General features: G+C 38.2%; 1 protein-coding gene across 1 annotated transcript in view; it reads right to left on the bottom strand.

Moving 5' to 3' along the window:
• The window catches only part of BBOF1 (basal body orientation factor 1), a 38,975-nt gene that overhangs the window by 4,490 nt on the left and 18,672 nt on the right, over positions 1-15,813 (bottom strand). The window contains exons 5-11 of the mRNA XM_032621150.1: positions 12,946-13,026; positions 10,289-10,359; positions 9,227-9,371; positions 7,679-8,172; positions 5,032-5,133; positions 678-752; positions 399-513 (exon numbers count right to left, since the gene is read on the bottom strand). Of these exons, the coding sequence (XP_032477041.1) occupies positions 399-513; positions 678-752; positions 5,032-5,133; positions 7,679-8,172; positions 9,227-9,371; positions 10,289-10,359; positions 12,946-13,026 (1,083 nt within the window). The remainder of the gene's footprint in view (positions 1-398; positions 514-677; positions 753-5,031; positions 5,134-7,678; positions 8,173-9,226; positions 9,372-10,288; positions 10,360-12,945; positions 13,027-15,813) is intronic.

The raw sequence follows: 15,813 nt of genomic DNA, 5'->3' as shown, positions 1-15,813 counted from the left end.
TTTTTTTTTTTATGGTACCGTACTTCCTTATAATGCCTTTGTCTGCTAGCTTATAGTGACCCAGACTTCCCACCTCTGTCCAAAGCCAACAGTTACATGGTCACTATGTTTATTCTTACATAAAGGATAGTACATATTTTAACTGGGCTATATATTTCAAAAGGCAATTTATAGGTTTTCCACACTAAAAGAGGCACAAATATGCATTTGCATTAAATATATGCCTTCCTTAGTGTGGATATTGTTTATTAAAATGTCCACAATCTCACACTAATGTTATTACTCATTTCACTGATCCCTGAGAGCTCCCGACTAGTAGAGAAAAGAACTGTGACTTAGAGGAAGCTGCATGAGGAAGTAGATATGTATATTGTTTGGTTAGATTACAGACTCCTTACTATGTCAGACTCTTGTGATCCTTTCTGAATATTGGGTATCACCAGTTCACCAGTAGAGTCTAAGATTGGCACTTGCTGGGTGATGAAGGTTTGATCTTGAAGCTTACTTTCATCCCTACAATAATGACAAAGTAAGACTTGTCAACAACCACACACACAGAACTTGGTTCAGAACAATATACTTGTTATGTTATTCTCACTCAATTCTAGTATGTATAAGATGTCTACAACCACCATTGTGATGAGGCTCATGTTCATTGCTTTGTCAAGAGAGCTTACCCAAACTCCTTTGTTGTTTCATCATCAGGACCAATATAGTCTGGAACTGGAGGTCTAGAACTCTGGCTGTATTTCCTGTAGTGGGTATAAGTTAACAATGAGGCAGTGTCTCCACATGTCCTGTATTTCAACTACACTTTAAAACTACTAAAGGAAAAAAAAAAATAATAAATAAATAAATATAGGACTTCCCTGGTGGCAGAGTGGATAAGAATCCACCTACCAATGCAGGGGACACGGGTTCGATCCCTGGTCTGGGAAGATCCCACATGCCGCGGAGCAGCGAAGCCCATGGCCACAACTACTGAGCCTGCGCTCTAGAGCCCGCGTGCCACAACTACTGAGCCCACATGCCGCAACTACTGAAGCCCGTGCTCCGCAACAAGAGAAGTCACTGCAAGGAGAAGCCCGTGCACCACAACAAAGAGCAGCCCCCGCTCACTACAGCTAGAGAAAGCCAGCATGCAACAACAAAGACCCAACGCAGCCAAAAATAAATAAGTAAATAGAAATTTTTAAAATAAATAAATAAATATAAAACTGCTAAAGGGAAATGCTTCAGTTGGATGGGCTTCTTATTTTCAAAAATGAGCTTTCATACACACATAGAGGCAGTATAATATTAGGCAAGTTAATTAAAACTTACATTCTCTTAAAGTTGAGACATGTTGAACTTAAGAAATGGAAATATTTATGAATATAATCATGATGATACTCATAAAATAGCTATTAAGGGCTTCCCTGGTGGCACAGTGGTTAAGAATCCGCCTGCCAACGCAGGGGACACGGGTTCGAGCCCTGGTCCAGGAAGATCCCACGTGCCGCAGAGCAACTAAGCCCGTGTGCCACAGCTACTGAGCCCACGTGCCACAACTACTGAAGCCCACGCGCCTAGAGCCTGTGCTCCACAACAAGAGAAGCCACCACAATGAGAGGCCTGCACACTGCAACGAAGAGTAGCCTCTGCTCACCACAACTAGAGAAAGCCCACGCGCAGCAACGAAGACCCAATGCAGGCAAAAAATTAATAATAATAATAATAAACAGCTATTAATGGTGATGGGCAAGGTTGAACCAGAGTACTGACCAAAAGCAAGGCCAAAAAATTCCCTTCCCACAAAAAGAATCTCAAAACACAGGAAAGTTACCAATTTCGATAGACCCAGTATGAAAATTTTTTCTTTGGAAATTCTAGTTTAAGAACAGAAAAATAGGCCCTCTTGCCCTTTGAGATGACTCACATTCTGTCTATTGAGTGTGTATCACCCTGAATAAATCTGCTTTCAATCTAAAAAAGAAACAAAACCAGGAAATCAACATCATTCATTCAATATTCTAATTTGAAAGTGAGATTAACAGAGTTACAAAAAGTATAGTAGGTTGATTTGCCAGCAGATAAAGACATACCCCACTCCTAAAACTTGTCCTCAATTAGGTGCATATGAAAGCAGCATAACCCCATTCAAAATCTGGCTATATTAAATAGTCCAAAAATAATGCATGAAAAAAATGTACCTTAGATACTTCTAGTGCCTGAGATATAGCCAGAGTGATTGTTGATGCACTAAAGAGTGCAGTTTATTGGTTATACTCCTTTGAGTTAGTTCAGTCACAAAGAAAACTATTGTATTGTTGGATTCACAATCATATACAACCAACTGTGAACTCTTACCAACTTCCTAATTACTCCACTTGCCTTGGAAGACCTTGTATCATCTAATTCCTCCCCCGCTGGTTTGAGCTTTCTCATTTCATCATCCTATTCCTATCTTATCTTTTTTTCATCCGACAGGCTTAGGCATCATCCCATTGTGGCCAGTTCAAGTTCACTGGTTTGGTGTGAAAGATTTCACCCAAATTCCTTTGTTTATCCAAGTGTTGAAAACAACACAGTGTGGAACTTGAGGCCTGGTACTCTGGCTGTATTTCCTGGGGTACAGAAATATCAACTCACAATGAGACAGACATTCAGTGCCTACAGTCTGGATTCTACCCCTACCTCTTAAATTAAACTCTTTGAAAGTCTACCAGAGATGCAAAAGCCATTTCAAAACCTCCATCTTCCATTCAGCTTATAATTCTTTAAACTCTTCTCTTTTGGTTGTACTCTTTTTTTATTCTCCTGTTTATTTTTTATCTTTTTTTTTTTTTTTTTTTTTTGCGGTACGCGGGCCTCTCACTGTTGTGGCCTCTCCCGTTGCGGAGCACAGGCTCCAGACGCGCAGGCTCAGCGGCCATGGCTCACGGGCATAGCCGCTCTGCAGCATGTGGGATCTTCCCGGACCGGGGCACGAATCCGTGCCCCCTGCATCGGCAGGCGGACTCTGAACCACTGTGCCACCAGGGAAGCCCACTCCTGTTTATTTTAATTGTGGTTATTCCTAAAGGTTCTAGTCTCAGCCCCTTTATTCCTGTATCTTCACCCACTTTGCTAAACTCAACTACCAATTTTCACTAAACATGCTCAAATCTCCCTTCCTAAACTCTCATGTGTACTCTAATCACTCTTTGCAAATGCCTTAAGTGGTTTTAACTCCAATATGTTGCCACATCTCCAGTTCAGCACTGAAAATACTACTTGTATTTCTTCTGCCTAGAATGTTTTTTCCACCCCATTTTGTTCCTACTTACCTTTAGAGATCAGCTCAAGCTTCTGCTTCCTCAGAGACTTTCCTGATCTCCTCAATTAGGTCAGATTCCCCTAATCTAGGCTCTCTTACCACTGTATACCACTCCTTTGAACCTATGTCATAGTTGTATTTTTTATTTGTGTGATGATTTGAACAACGTTTTTCTTCCATGTAGACCAAAAACTCCCTGAAATCAAGCATGATGTCTTTATTTGCTCAACACTATATCTTCAGTAAATAGTTGGCACTCAGTATGTATATGTTAAATGAATTAACGGATGGATTAAATAAAATTTAAACATTTCCCTCATGCTGGCTTTCCAGATTTTTCATTTGCCTTTCATACCACCATTCCTTCATTTCTTAAGCTAAAAGTCTTAAACGTTTATTTACTCCTTTTCTTTATTCCTTTTGTCCTTTATCACCAAGTCCTGTTTCTCCTTCCTTACTTTCTCTGTTCCTCCCCTTTATTCCGACTGCCCTCACTCTCGCCTAAAACCCTCACTGCTGCGTGCCCAGAGCAGTGCAGCAGCTTCTGTTGGTCCCAACTCTATTTCTGTCCTCCAATCCGTCATACATGTCACTGTGTTACGTTAAGGTCAGCTCTGAGAACAATGACCTGTGAACCCTTCCAGTGAGAGAGTATGAGTCTGGCTTCTTGCTCTTTGTATTCCTTTAAGGCAGAGAAGAAAACTATGTTACAGTACTCTAGAATCTACAAAAGTTCAGGATCTTCTGCATGGTTTTTAAGGCTCATCATAATTCAATCTATAGGTTAAACCTTATTTCTAATTAGTAATTACTCTCTAGCATCACCAAATTTCCTCAAGACAGGCAGTTTCTCCTCAATGTTGCCTAAATACCCTACACCCATTCCTAACTCTGGGCTTTTTCCTAGGCTGTCTACCCCTTGCCTGATGTGCCCTCCCTGCTCTACCACTATCCTACAAGGCACCCTCTTTCAATCTTCCCTGACTACTCTAGCCCACTGACGTATTGTCTGAATTCCATCTTTACTTTATTGTGCCACCTATTTTTTTTCCTTGTTATGCTTGGTTTTGTTTGGGCAACGAAATTGTAAGCTCTTTGAGATCAAAGGCAATGTCCCTTGATTCTTTTGAATCCCCACAATACAATGGTGCCAAGCATTTAACAAGCAAACAGTAAGTGGTTGATTTATTTTAGCCACTTTATAGTTACTATAAAGTGACTATAACCAGGATTATAGTCACTGATAAAACATAATGAAGAGAGTGAAACTAATCATTAAAAATAATTATTTGGAGTACCTGTGGATTTCTGTTTTCCCTTCCAGGTCTTTTTCTTGGTATTAGAGATCCCCTTGATTAATAATCAGCTTTAAAATAATTTACTTATCTTTGCAGACCAATAAAATCTTAACAATTGTTATGCTTCTCTTTAGTTACCACTCATTCAGCTGAACAAGGTTATACCTTCTCAGGAAGCATTACCTTAAACACCTAAGATTGCTCGATTTTCTTTCCCCTTTAACTCTAATACCTCTTTCATTTTTGTGCTCACTTACACATCTCCCATTCTTTATCTCTGGGAGTTGCAGTAGCTAAGCAGTATGACCCTTTTATACTGATATTTTCTGGTCCTTTCGCATTCCCTTAATTCTAAGTAAGAATATGTTCACTTTTCCTATATGGCCTCTAGGTTTGATAGCAAATTGGTATTTCACTACTGAAATAGGGAGTTACCTAGGAACAAAGCCATTCATTTTTGCAAAGAGCAACCTCAAGACTTTCTCTTTCTGCTCCCAGGTCAAATCTCCAATGTCCATATTTCCTTGAATATCTGTCCTAAAGAATTTCAAAGAAAAAAATGAAAAATAAATGGTCAAAGTAAGCATCTCTTCTTTTTAAAAAATATAAAATATGTAAACATGAGAAAATTTCTAAATCATAACTGAATATTATGAGGTTTCCAAATGGAATGACTACAAAGCAAACCATGTCTATTACAAAATCATAAATTTGAAAAGCACATTAACATGGTAGCCAATTTGAAGTGTTATGTTGTCATTAAACTGAAAGTAAGAAAAACTATAACAACATGAAAAAAATCTGTGCTCAAACATTAAGCAAAAAAGAAAGTTGTAATGCAATATTATGTATCCAGATAACACAAAGACAAAAGGTACAAGAAAAAAACAGTTGTTTGGTGAAATTATTGATAAATTCCTTTTTAGTAAGTCTTTAGTATTAGATATTTTGCTATGAAAATAGTGATAAGAGGTAAATATACAAAAGAACATGTAACTTATCTAGTCTATTTCTTACCGCCAAATAATTTCATCAAACATCTGTTTTTCTCTTGTGCGTTTTGTCTTTGTATGTATCATTATCTGCTAAAGAGGCAGCTAAGCCTTCCAGGAAGGTATTTATCTATACCATAACTTCTCCAAAGGATTCGTAGTCTACTTGGCTATTTACAAAAGTTGGCTGACATGTAGATAGAGTATTGATGTATAATGTAAGAAATATTTTTTCACATATGTCAGTTGGGTTAGTTTTAAGTTTAGGTTTTGCCTTATAATCACCATATACTTTAATTGTCCTTCCCCAATCTGCCTCTTAAGCAGATAATGTAATATTTTAACTACAATTTCTGCCTTCCTGGCAGAAATCCTATTGAACACTAGGATTAAAGTGATAAGTTGCTCATGAGGCAGAATAGGGAAGTGTCCAGTTTCTGCAACAACAATGTGGAGAATCATTTTATGCACCTTCTTCTGAAAACTTATATACCACTTAATATACAGTAGATTTAAAAAATGTAAAAGAGGGGCTCCCCTGGTGGCGCAGTGGTTGAGAGTCCGCCTGCCGATGCAGGGGACACGGGTTCGTGCCCCGGTCCGGGAGGATCCCACATGCCGCGGAGCGGCTGGACCCGTGAGCCATGGCCGCTGAGCCTGTGCTCCGCAGCGGGAGAGGCCACAGCAGTGAGAGGCCCGCATACTGAAAAAAAAAAAAATGTAAAAGAAACTGCCTTCTGTGTGGTGGGGACTCAACTTGCTTGACTTATTAAATAAAAAAATAAAGTGGGGCTCCCCTGGTGGCGCAGTGGTTGAGAGTCCGCCTGCCGATGCAGGGGACGCGGGTTCGTGCCCCGGTCCGGGAGGATCCCACATGCCGCGGAGCGGCTGGGCCCATGGGCCATGGCCGCTGAGCCTGCGCGTCCGGAGCCATGCTCCGCAACAGGAGAGGCCACGGCAGTGAGAGGCCCATGTACCGCAAAAAAAAATAATAATAAATTAAAAAAAAAAATAAAGTGAATCTCTTGGTAATAGTCATTATAATAACTATTATTATAATAGAATAATAGTAATAGTGTTATTAACAGACTTCTGAATATGGCAAGAAGGTAAAAAAACTTCAGTATGGACATTTTTGAGGAAGAGTCATTGGCCATGTCCAACCTTCCCAACAGCTATACAATTTAAAAGAACCTACATATTAGCCTATTAAAAAATAATTTAAAACAGAAAAAACATTTGGAAGCCCTCTCAATAAGATGTTAAGTCATAGTAGTAGGGAGTCGTTTTAAGTTTCTTAAGACCTTTGAAGAATCTAATCGTGTTGAGATATAAAACAATTTTTTCAGAATAATCTTTAAAATGCACTATAAGTTAATCCATGGTTTATAGGGAGAAAAGTATTCAAACAGATTAAAATGCTAACAGGAGACAACAATTGTATATAGTCTACAAATGTCTCAATCATTCTACTACTTTTATCATGATCTATCGGCAGTAGATCTCTAGTGTATTTTAAAGCCTTGTGGGGACTTTTGGTTAATACAATGATGGAGGGGGCACTACTGGGTGTCCTCCAATCCATAGGACAGTTCTGTACAACAAAGAGTTGCTGCAAAGAATTGTTATATTGATTTTTTAAATTATAGGTTTGATTAGATATTATTACCTATGAACTTCATCTCAGAATAGTAAAGGGAACATTACAAAATATTTGTGAAAAGCATGTTTATCAAAAATGTTTAACCTGAATCTAATCAAACCTTTATAACAAATTTATAGGAAACAAAATAAAGGAACATGTTAAAAAATATTACAATGATATTCAAAATGGAACGAATAATCCCTTTAACAAGTCTCTGTCACACAAAAAAGGGGGGACATCTACTAAGAATACCTACTAAGCCCCACACAGTATGCTAAGCATAGGGGTTACAAAGATGAGTAAGACAGTCCCTCTCCTCAAGTAACTTACTGAGTAATCTAGTCAATACTTAGATATTACCAAACTGAACTTTTCAGGGTTTTTATTTCTCTAAAGGGCACAAGAAGAGCAGTACAAAGGCAAAATATTAAAGCACTATTAGTACCATTTATTGGCCTCCATAAGATCCTGATTCACACTGTTGGTGCTGTGCTCTCTGCCATCAAATGTTCGGATTTTGGGATATTCTGTTCTTCTTGCACATGCCTCTCTCATTTTAAAATTGAAAGCAGCTTGTGCTACCTGTTTATAATGCTTTCTGCTAAATAGGATCTGTTGCTTTACTTGGTGTAGAGCATCTAAAAAGAATCTTTCCACTTCTGTTCTTTCATCTAGTATGTTCTTGGCCAGCTTCTTTACTCGATTCATTTCCTTGTCCTTCATCTGAAGCAGATGCTGCAGCTTGAAAGTTTCAATCTGACCCGCTTGGTTCTCTACCATTGCCTGATGCTGCAGTTTTAAAACTTCAGTCTCAAACTCTTTGGTCATACAACTCAGAGAAGTCTCCAAGCTTGCTACCTTCTTCTGAAGACTTTGGATTTGTAATTTCTGCTGGGTAAGCTGCATTATCTTTTCCTTAACCAACAGATCATTGATTTCCTAAAACAGAAAGATGAGAGAGGTGAGAGATTTTTTTTTTAATTAATTTCAAAACTTAAAAGTTCCTCACTAATATCCATTACTTCATGAGATTTGAGTTTGAGGCCAGGTTGCAACAGTGATATTTTGGTATTCTGTGCATAAAGAGTAAGAAACATCGAGTCCCTGTCTGGACTTAGGAAGCCCACAGATTTTGCTAATTAAGAAACTCTCCTTCCTCTAAAATTATGAAAAGTTCAATATTTTATATTATCAAAAAAAGATTCCAAAAAGATACTGTACAGTAAGACTGTACAGTAAAACAGTAATTTAACAACTATATACTGCAAACTGTGGCAGTCTGCTACTTGCCTATCCTAGTGTCCATTTTCCATTTCCTCCTTCGTAATAAAACCCCAATTTTATTCAGAAAGGTAGTAAGCCCAGCTGAAAATTCCCAGTTTCCCTTGTGTTCAGCAAAGCCACACGACTAAGCTCTGATGGAAGGGCTGCGAGTAGAAATTTGTATAGGACTTCCAGGAAGAGCTCTAAAGAGAGGGGCATGCTGTTTTCCTTCTTGTCCTTCTTCCGCCCTGTTGTTAGAGCTCCAGTAGCTGCTGGGGGCCATGAGGTGACTCTGAGGAGATAAGCCGTATGTTGCAGAACAAAGCTGAGGAGCCCGAGTGTCTGCCGAATTTGTAGCACTACCATTCCGGCTCTGGATTGCTTACCTCCAGACTTCCTTTAGGAAGAGAATACACCTTACATGGGGAAACCATTGTTGTCACAGTTGTCCCAGTTCCTAAGTGATTCAGAGACCAACTCTAAGCAAAGTAAAATGAATACTAAGGTAGTAGAGGACAGGGGTTATATTTATGTTTCGGATGTATTCTTTATAAAGCCAAGTCTAAAGTTTCTTATAAGTCATTCAGTAATTAACTTTTCAGATAAGAAAAATACACCATCCAGACAGAAGAAAAATTGCCCTTTTGTCCTTATGTATCATTACTATACTCAATTCTTAGTATTCACCAACCCAATCTTTACAAAAAAAGGAAACAAAATCGAAATGAACCTTTTGCTGTAAAAGGAAAGTCTGAGTCTCTTGCAACTTCTGAGAGTTTTTTTGTAGAGCATCAGCTTCCTTCAGGTGGTATGCGAGAGCTTTCTGGAGATAAATATTCTCTTTAAAAACAGCTCTTCCAGCATTGTTCAGTTGCCTGAAATAGATAGATATAAGATCCCAAAACACAGACCTAAGCTTTAAATATTACCAAACTAGAACAATGACTGTTAAATCCCCTAACATTAATAATAATGATCATCCGGAATTCCCTGGTGGTCCAGTGGTTAGGACTCGGCAATTTCACTGACGTGGTCCACCCGGGTTCAATCCCTGGTCAGGGAACTAAGATCCCGCAAGCTGCATGGGGCAACCAAAAAAAAATAATAATAATAATCAATAATTTTAAAAAATAATAATGTCCAGCACTTATTTAGTTTATGGTGGGTACTCAATAGTTAGGTGGGGATCTTGAGAACTAAGTTCTCACCAACAGGAAAGTAAAAAGGGACGTGTTACTTCCAGTCCAAGGCAATTAAGGGCAGGTATGAGTTTCCCATGCTCTCTCTTTGTACATGTGACTGGACATGAAGAACAAGATGGAAGCAGCCCAGGTTCCTGAATCGCCCCTGGAGTAGAGCTGTCAGACCCGCATTAGATTAGAAATAAACCATTGAGACTCAGTTTATTAACACAGTGCAGTTTAGTGTTACTTTCACTAATATACCTCATGACAACTGTGCACAGTTGCCATTATTAACACCATTTTTAGATGAAGAAATTTAATTTCAAAAAAGTTAAGAAATCTTCTTACAGTTAGTTAGTATACATGTTGAGAACCAAAGTGTAACTTCAAAGCCCAGGTTCTTTTCTCCACACTACGCTGCTACAAAAAGGGTGGATGGAAAAGGGGTGGGTACACAGAGAGAAAGAAACAGTGAAGGAGAGTAAACCAGAAAAGTTGAAGAAAGCAGACCAAGAGAGAAGGGGGTAGAAAACAGGATAAGAACAAAAAAGACTGGCAAAGAGGTAAGAGAGGCTATTAGAAAGAAAAAAGAGGCAGCGATCTCCTACACAACAGCTTCATGGTGGGCTCTGTCTGCCAGCATTATTATCTTCTTCTCAGCCTCTTTTTCTAGTCGGTGCTAAAAAAGAAAATAGGCTGTTTTAATACAGTTATATTTCTAACAACAAATTTTACACATAAAAAGTTAAGTATTTATTTTATAATGTCAACTAAAATACTCCTGTCCACATGACCTGATGTGAAGTGCTCCAAGTATCAATGGAGGAGCCAGCAAAGAGGATAGTGTGAACACAGGGACTTTAGGGTACTTCCCAATTTCACCATTAAAAAAGCAAAATGACATATAAATAGAAAAAAAATTCCACATCAGACCTGGAAAGCAGAGCTGGGAGAAATTTCTGTTAAATACAATGTGATGAGAATCATTTATTCATTCATTCAACAAATTCCTATTGAGTACTAATAGTGTACCAGATATTTTAGATACTAGAGATGCTGTGGTGAACGTAACAGATAAGGCTCCTGTTCTCATGGAGCTTATATTCTAGGATGAGATCCAAACAATAATAATAATTAAAATGCACTGAGCATTTACTATGTGCCAGGCATGGTTCTACACATGTATTATTTACTTCTCACAACAATGTAATTAGATACCTATGAATTAGGTACTATTATTGTCCCCAGAGACAAGGATTGAAGAAACTGAGAGAAAGGTTAGTGACTTGTCCAAAATCATACAGCTAGTAAATGGCAGAGCAGGGATTCATACACAGGCAATTTGATGCTATACAGCCTCCCAGCAAGTAAACAAATAAGAGAATTAATAGACTGTGATAAATGCTATAAATGAAATAAATGGGGTAATGAAATAGATAGTAACTGAGGGAGGTAATTTTAGATTGGGTTTAGGGATTATCTCTTTGAGGGGATGACATTTGAGCTCTGAAGAATGAGAATAAGCCAGAACTGCAATAAGAACATTTCAGGAAGAGAGAATAGCAAGTACAAAAATATGCAGGTGGGGAAGGGTTTGGTGGTTCAAGGAACAGAAAGGATTAAATGGGAAAACACAACAAAATACTAATAACCTGAGGGAAGTCCTTTATATGATCAGGTGGAACATGCTGAGGTATGAGATGAATGAACAGGGCTTACTAGAAAGCCCACTGCCATGGACCACCAGCACTGGGGCTCAAACCGGTATAGGAGTTTGTATCTAACCATGAAGTCTGTACCTCACATGGTAAGGCAGACACTACTGTGGCTGGACAACCCAACACTCATTCCCATCCTCCTTTTTCCTTCCCAGCTTCCACCAGTGGCTGGAGAAACAAAACACCCCTTTTCCCTGACGTCCATTATAACATGGTTCTGGACAATCAGAGAGATATAAGAAGAAATCTGCTAGGAGCTTCTGGGGAAAGTTTCATGGTTTCCAGATAAAAGGGACAGATACAGATGGAGCCTCCCTTCTTCCGGCCCTAAGAGAGATGACTCTCAGAGCTGCATTAACCATCTTGCAATTATGAGGGAAAGGCCAGCAGCCACCTACTTCCAGACATAAAAATCCTATTTATATAAGCACTGTCATTCAAGTAATCTGTAAACTGACCAAGCACCTCTAACATTTGTTTGTGGAATGTTACACCAAGTAGGAGAGAGATCAAGTGTAGGGTGGAGTGAGGAAAGAGGCAGCTGAGAGCAGCCCATTCCTGAGCACTTCCATTCCTAACAGTGCCAGGAAGTGCCTGAGAGGGAAAGCATCTAGATACTGCTCCTGCCCCACTCGCAGGTTATTCAATACACAAACTGGAAACCTAGAGCCACTTTTCAAAGCAAATCCTTTTATATAAACCTGATATGAGTACTTATTTGCCTCACCCTCACTTCCCAACATTCCCACCAATTTGTGAAAAAAATTTATTCATTTCTTTCCTAAGGATGAAAAATTAAAGAAAATATTAAAAGAATTAAAGAAAAGCCAGGGGGACTCTGAGAATTAACTTTAGAAGCACAGAGAAATGTGGAAATTTGTGATGTGCTAAGGAACATTTTTGAGCCCCCTATTTATTTATTTATTTATTTATGGCTGCTTTGGGTCTTCGTTGCTGCGCACACAGGGGCTACTCTTTGTTGCGGTGCGCTGGCTTCTCACTGCGGTGGCTTCTCTTGTTGCGGAGCACGGGCTCTAGGCGCACGGGCTTCAGTAGTTGTGGCTCATGGGCTTTAGAGCGCAGGCTCAGTAGTTGTGGCGCACAGGCTTAGTTGCTCCACGGCATGTGGGATCTTCCCGGACCAGGGCTCGAACCTGTGTCTCCTGCACTGGCAGGCGGATTCTACACCACTGCGCCACCAGGGAAGTCCTGAGCCCCTTTTACTAATATCCTTAGTTGGCTTGACTAAGGGAAGACCCTCATGTGTATCAGAGCAACCTCTCTAATCCCATCTCCCCTATAAAAAGTGGTACATGGAGCTTTAGTTCCACCAGGAGACAACAAGCTGGGGTGGGGGATGTGTCCTGAAGCCTTGGTCAGATGACAATCTCTCTTGAGGATTTCAAGAATCTCTAACTAAGAGGGGGGAAAAAGATAATCTTCTAATAAGATATCAAATGAAAACTTGATGTCTCAGAATACATATAAATATACTTACGTCGTTCTAGTACACAATATATTTATTTATTAATGCAAATATGCTGTACCTTTTCTTCCAAAAACCTGCCTTCCAATCTCCTAAGAGTCTCCTGATGTTTCTGCTCTATGTTCCTTAAGTTCTCCTTCAGCTAAAATTAAAATAACGAAAAAAAGAATGGTCAGTGGGAAATGGGGTGGATTGGGGCATATTCCTGGAAAATTCTCAGTCAGGAAATATTTTCTGTTATCCATTACCTCTTAATCCTGAACACACAGAAAAACTCCATGCCCTCCCTCTGAGTACCATACGTCTCATAATCGTTTATAGATTTACAAGATCAGTATTGAGTTTCTAAAAAGCTTTTCATGAATAACAGTTTTCAGAACATTCAGATAAGTTATTATCATATTCATTTCCCCCCCACAAATATCTTCATTTTAAACATGTGGACTTACAGAATCATAATATTTTAGAATTACTAGGAATCTTAGGAGTCAGACTATACAAATCTCCCACTTAGTATAGGAATCTCTTCTATGAGAAAACTATCTAGAGACAGAAGTATCACTAACCAAATCCTATTAATTCACTAGGCTGCCCTTTTAAGAGTTCCCATTTTTAGAAAATTCTTCCTAGTATCAATCTAAAAAGTATCTCCCTGTGATTCCCATAGACAGATCCTTCTATCCTCTAAAACTACATAGAATAAAAAGGACATAAAATTCTTCCAGGCAAAGAGAATTGAGCTAACTTAAAGCTATGATCCTGAAGGCTATATATACTGGCAAGAACCAATCAGATTGAAATCGGCGCACTCAATCTAATATTCATGCCACAAAAAAAGGCAGTAGAGAAGAGCTTTCCATCACACAGACCAGAGTTCAACTGTTACCTCTCTGACTTACCAGCTGTTTGGGCAAATCACTTATCTTCTCTAAGTCTCAAATCTCCAGGGTAAAAAGAGGATAATAATAGTAGCTATTCTCATAGAGGTGTGACAAAGATTAAATAATAAACAATACACACAAAATACTTAGAATAGTAACCATTTAATACAGAGGTTAGTTATTTTATGTCTGATATTGTCCTCCCTTATACTTCACAATTTTCCTTCCTGTGATCTCTGTCCTAACAGTATTGAATCTCCATTTGATCTGTATCATATGATTTCAGATGTTCTTCTTTCTTCCTGTATTTTTTATACAGTTTAAAAAAATGGCCTCATATTGTCAAAGACTTTCAAAATTAATGTCAATATATAAATTTGTGGAAATGTCTACCATGCCAGTGGGATGGGGGGGTGGACCTTTCAATTGCCATTGGGGTCCCCAAAAATCTATAAATTAATAAATAAATCATTTGAAAGATAATTAGGCAATGCATATGAAAAACCTTAAAAGTTCATGTTCTAATTTAACCTATAAATTTCACTATAACTTCTAGGAAGTTATCCTGAAAACTAATTAAAAATATAGAAAAATACTTTGTTACTTAGATGTTCCTCAGTTTATAATAGTGAAAAATTAGAGAAAAGTCCAAATGTCCAACAACAAGGGACCGATTGGTAAATCATGATATATCTACCCAATGAAATTCCATGCATGTAGTCAAAAGGTTTTATAGAAAAATACATAATGGCATTGAAAAATGTTCACAATATGTAAAGTGAAAAAATCAGGTTAACAAAAAATTCTTACATCATAACCTCATTTTTGTAAAAATAGCATATATTGTAGATACTTTAAAATATATTTATACATAGCAGAGGTGGAAAAAATAAAGACAATATACCAAAATATTAACAATGGTTATCTTTAAGTAATATAGTTGTGAGGGGAGGGTTTTTCATTTTCTTTTATCAGCTAAATTTGCTGAAATGGGTATTATCACTTTGTCAAAAGAAGAAAGACTAAAACAAATTATTTAAAAAATATTAATTGCAACCTACCAATGTATGCTCCTTTTTTTAATCAGGTAATGGAAATAATTTTTTCTTTAAATTTATGCTTTGAATACCTTTTGATAAGCTAAACTTAATTGGCCTCTTTTAAATTTGTATAATGAATCCTATAGCACAGTATAATTAATTTTCCTCCTTTTTTTAAAATTCATGGGCCCCACACCTGCCTTAATTCTTCCATATTTGGGATTCCACATAACCATCTTATTTTTTCCCATTAGCCAGTATCTTTTGCCTTTGAATTTTAAGTTTTCCTGGCCCACCACCCCTCTTTCAAAGGGTTGAAATTTATTTCTCCACTAGGTGGCAACACTGTTCTTTAAAAAAAAATCACACCAAGGCCCAAAAGAATATGCACAACTAGTTTTTCTTTTTTTAACATCTTTATTGGCGTATAATTGCTTTACAATGTTGTGTTTCTGCTGTATCACAAAGTGAATCAGCTATATGTATACATATATCCCCATATTCTCATAACCCCTTCCTCTTGAGCCGCCCTCCCACCATCCCTATCCCACCCCTCTAGGTGTTCACAAAGCACCAAGCTGATCTCCCTGTGCTATAAAGCTGCTTCCCACTAGCTATCTGTTTTACATTTGGTAGCATACATATATCAGTGTTACTCTCTCACTTCGTCCCAGCTTACCCTTCCCCCTCCCCGTGTCCTCAAGTCGATTCTTTAGTAGGTCTGCATCTTTATTCCTGTCCTGCCCCTAGGCTCATCAGAACTTTTTTTTTTTTAGATTCCATATGTGTTAGCATACAGTATTTGTTTTTCTCTTTCTGACTTACTTCACTCTGCACGACAGACTCTAGGTCCATCCACCTCTCTATAAATAACTCAATTTCATTTCTTTTTATGGCTGAGTAATATTCCATTGTATATATGTGCCACATCTTTTTTATCCACTCATCTGTTGATGGACACTTAGGTTGCTTCCATGTCCTGGCTATTGTAAATAGAGCTGCAATGAA

The sequence above is a fragment of the Phocoena sinus genome, chromosome 2 (genome assembly GCF_008692025.1).
Source record: "Phocoena sinus isolate mPhoSin1 chromosome 2, mPhoSin1.pri, whole genome shotgun sequence".
In the NCBI taxonomy this organism is placed as follows: domain Eukaryota; kingdom Metazoa; phylum Chordata; class Mammalia; order Artiodactyla; family Phocoenidae; genus Phocoena; species Phocoena sinus.
The sequence above is the reverse complement of the archived record's forward strand: the minus strand, read 5'-3'. Positions and strand labels throughout refer to the sequence as shown.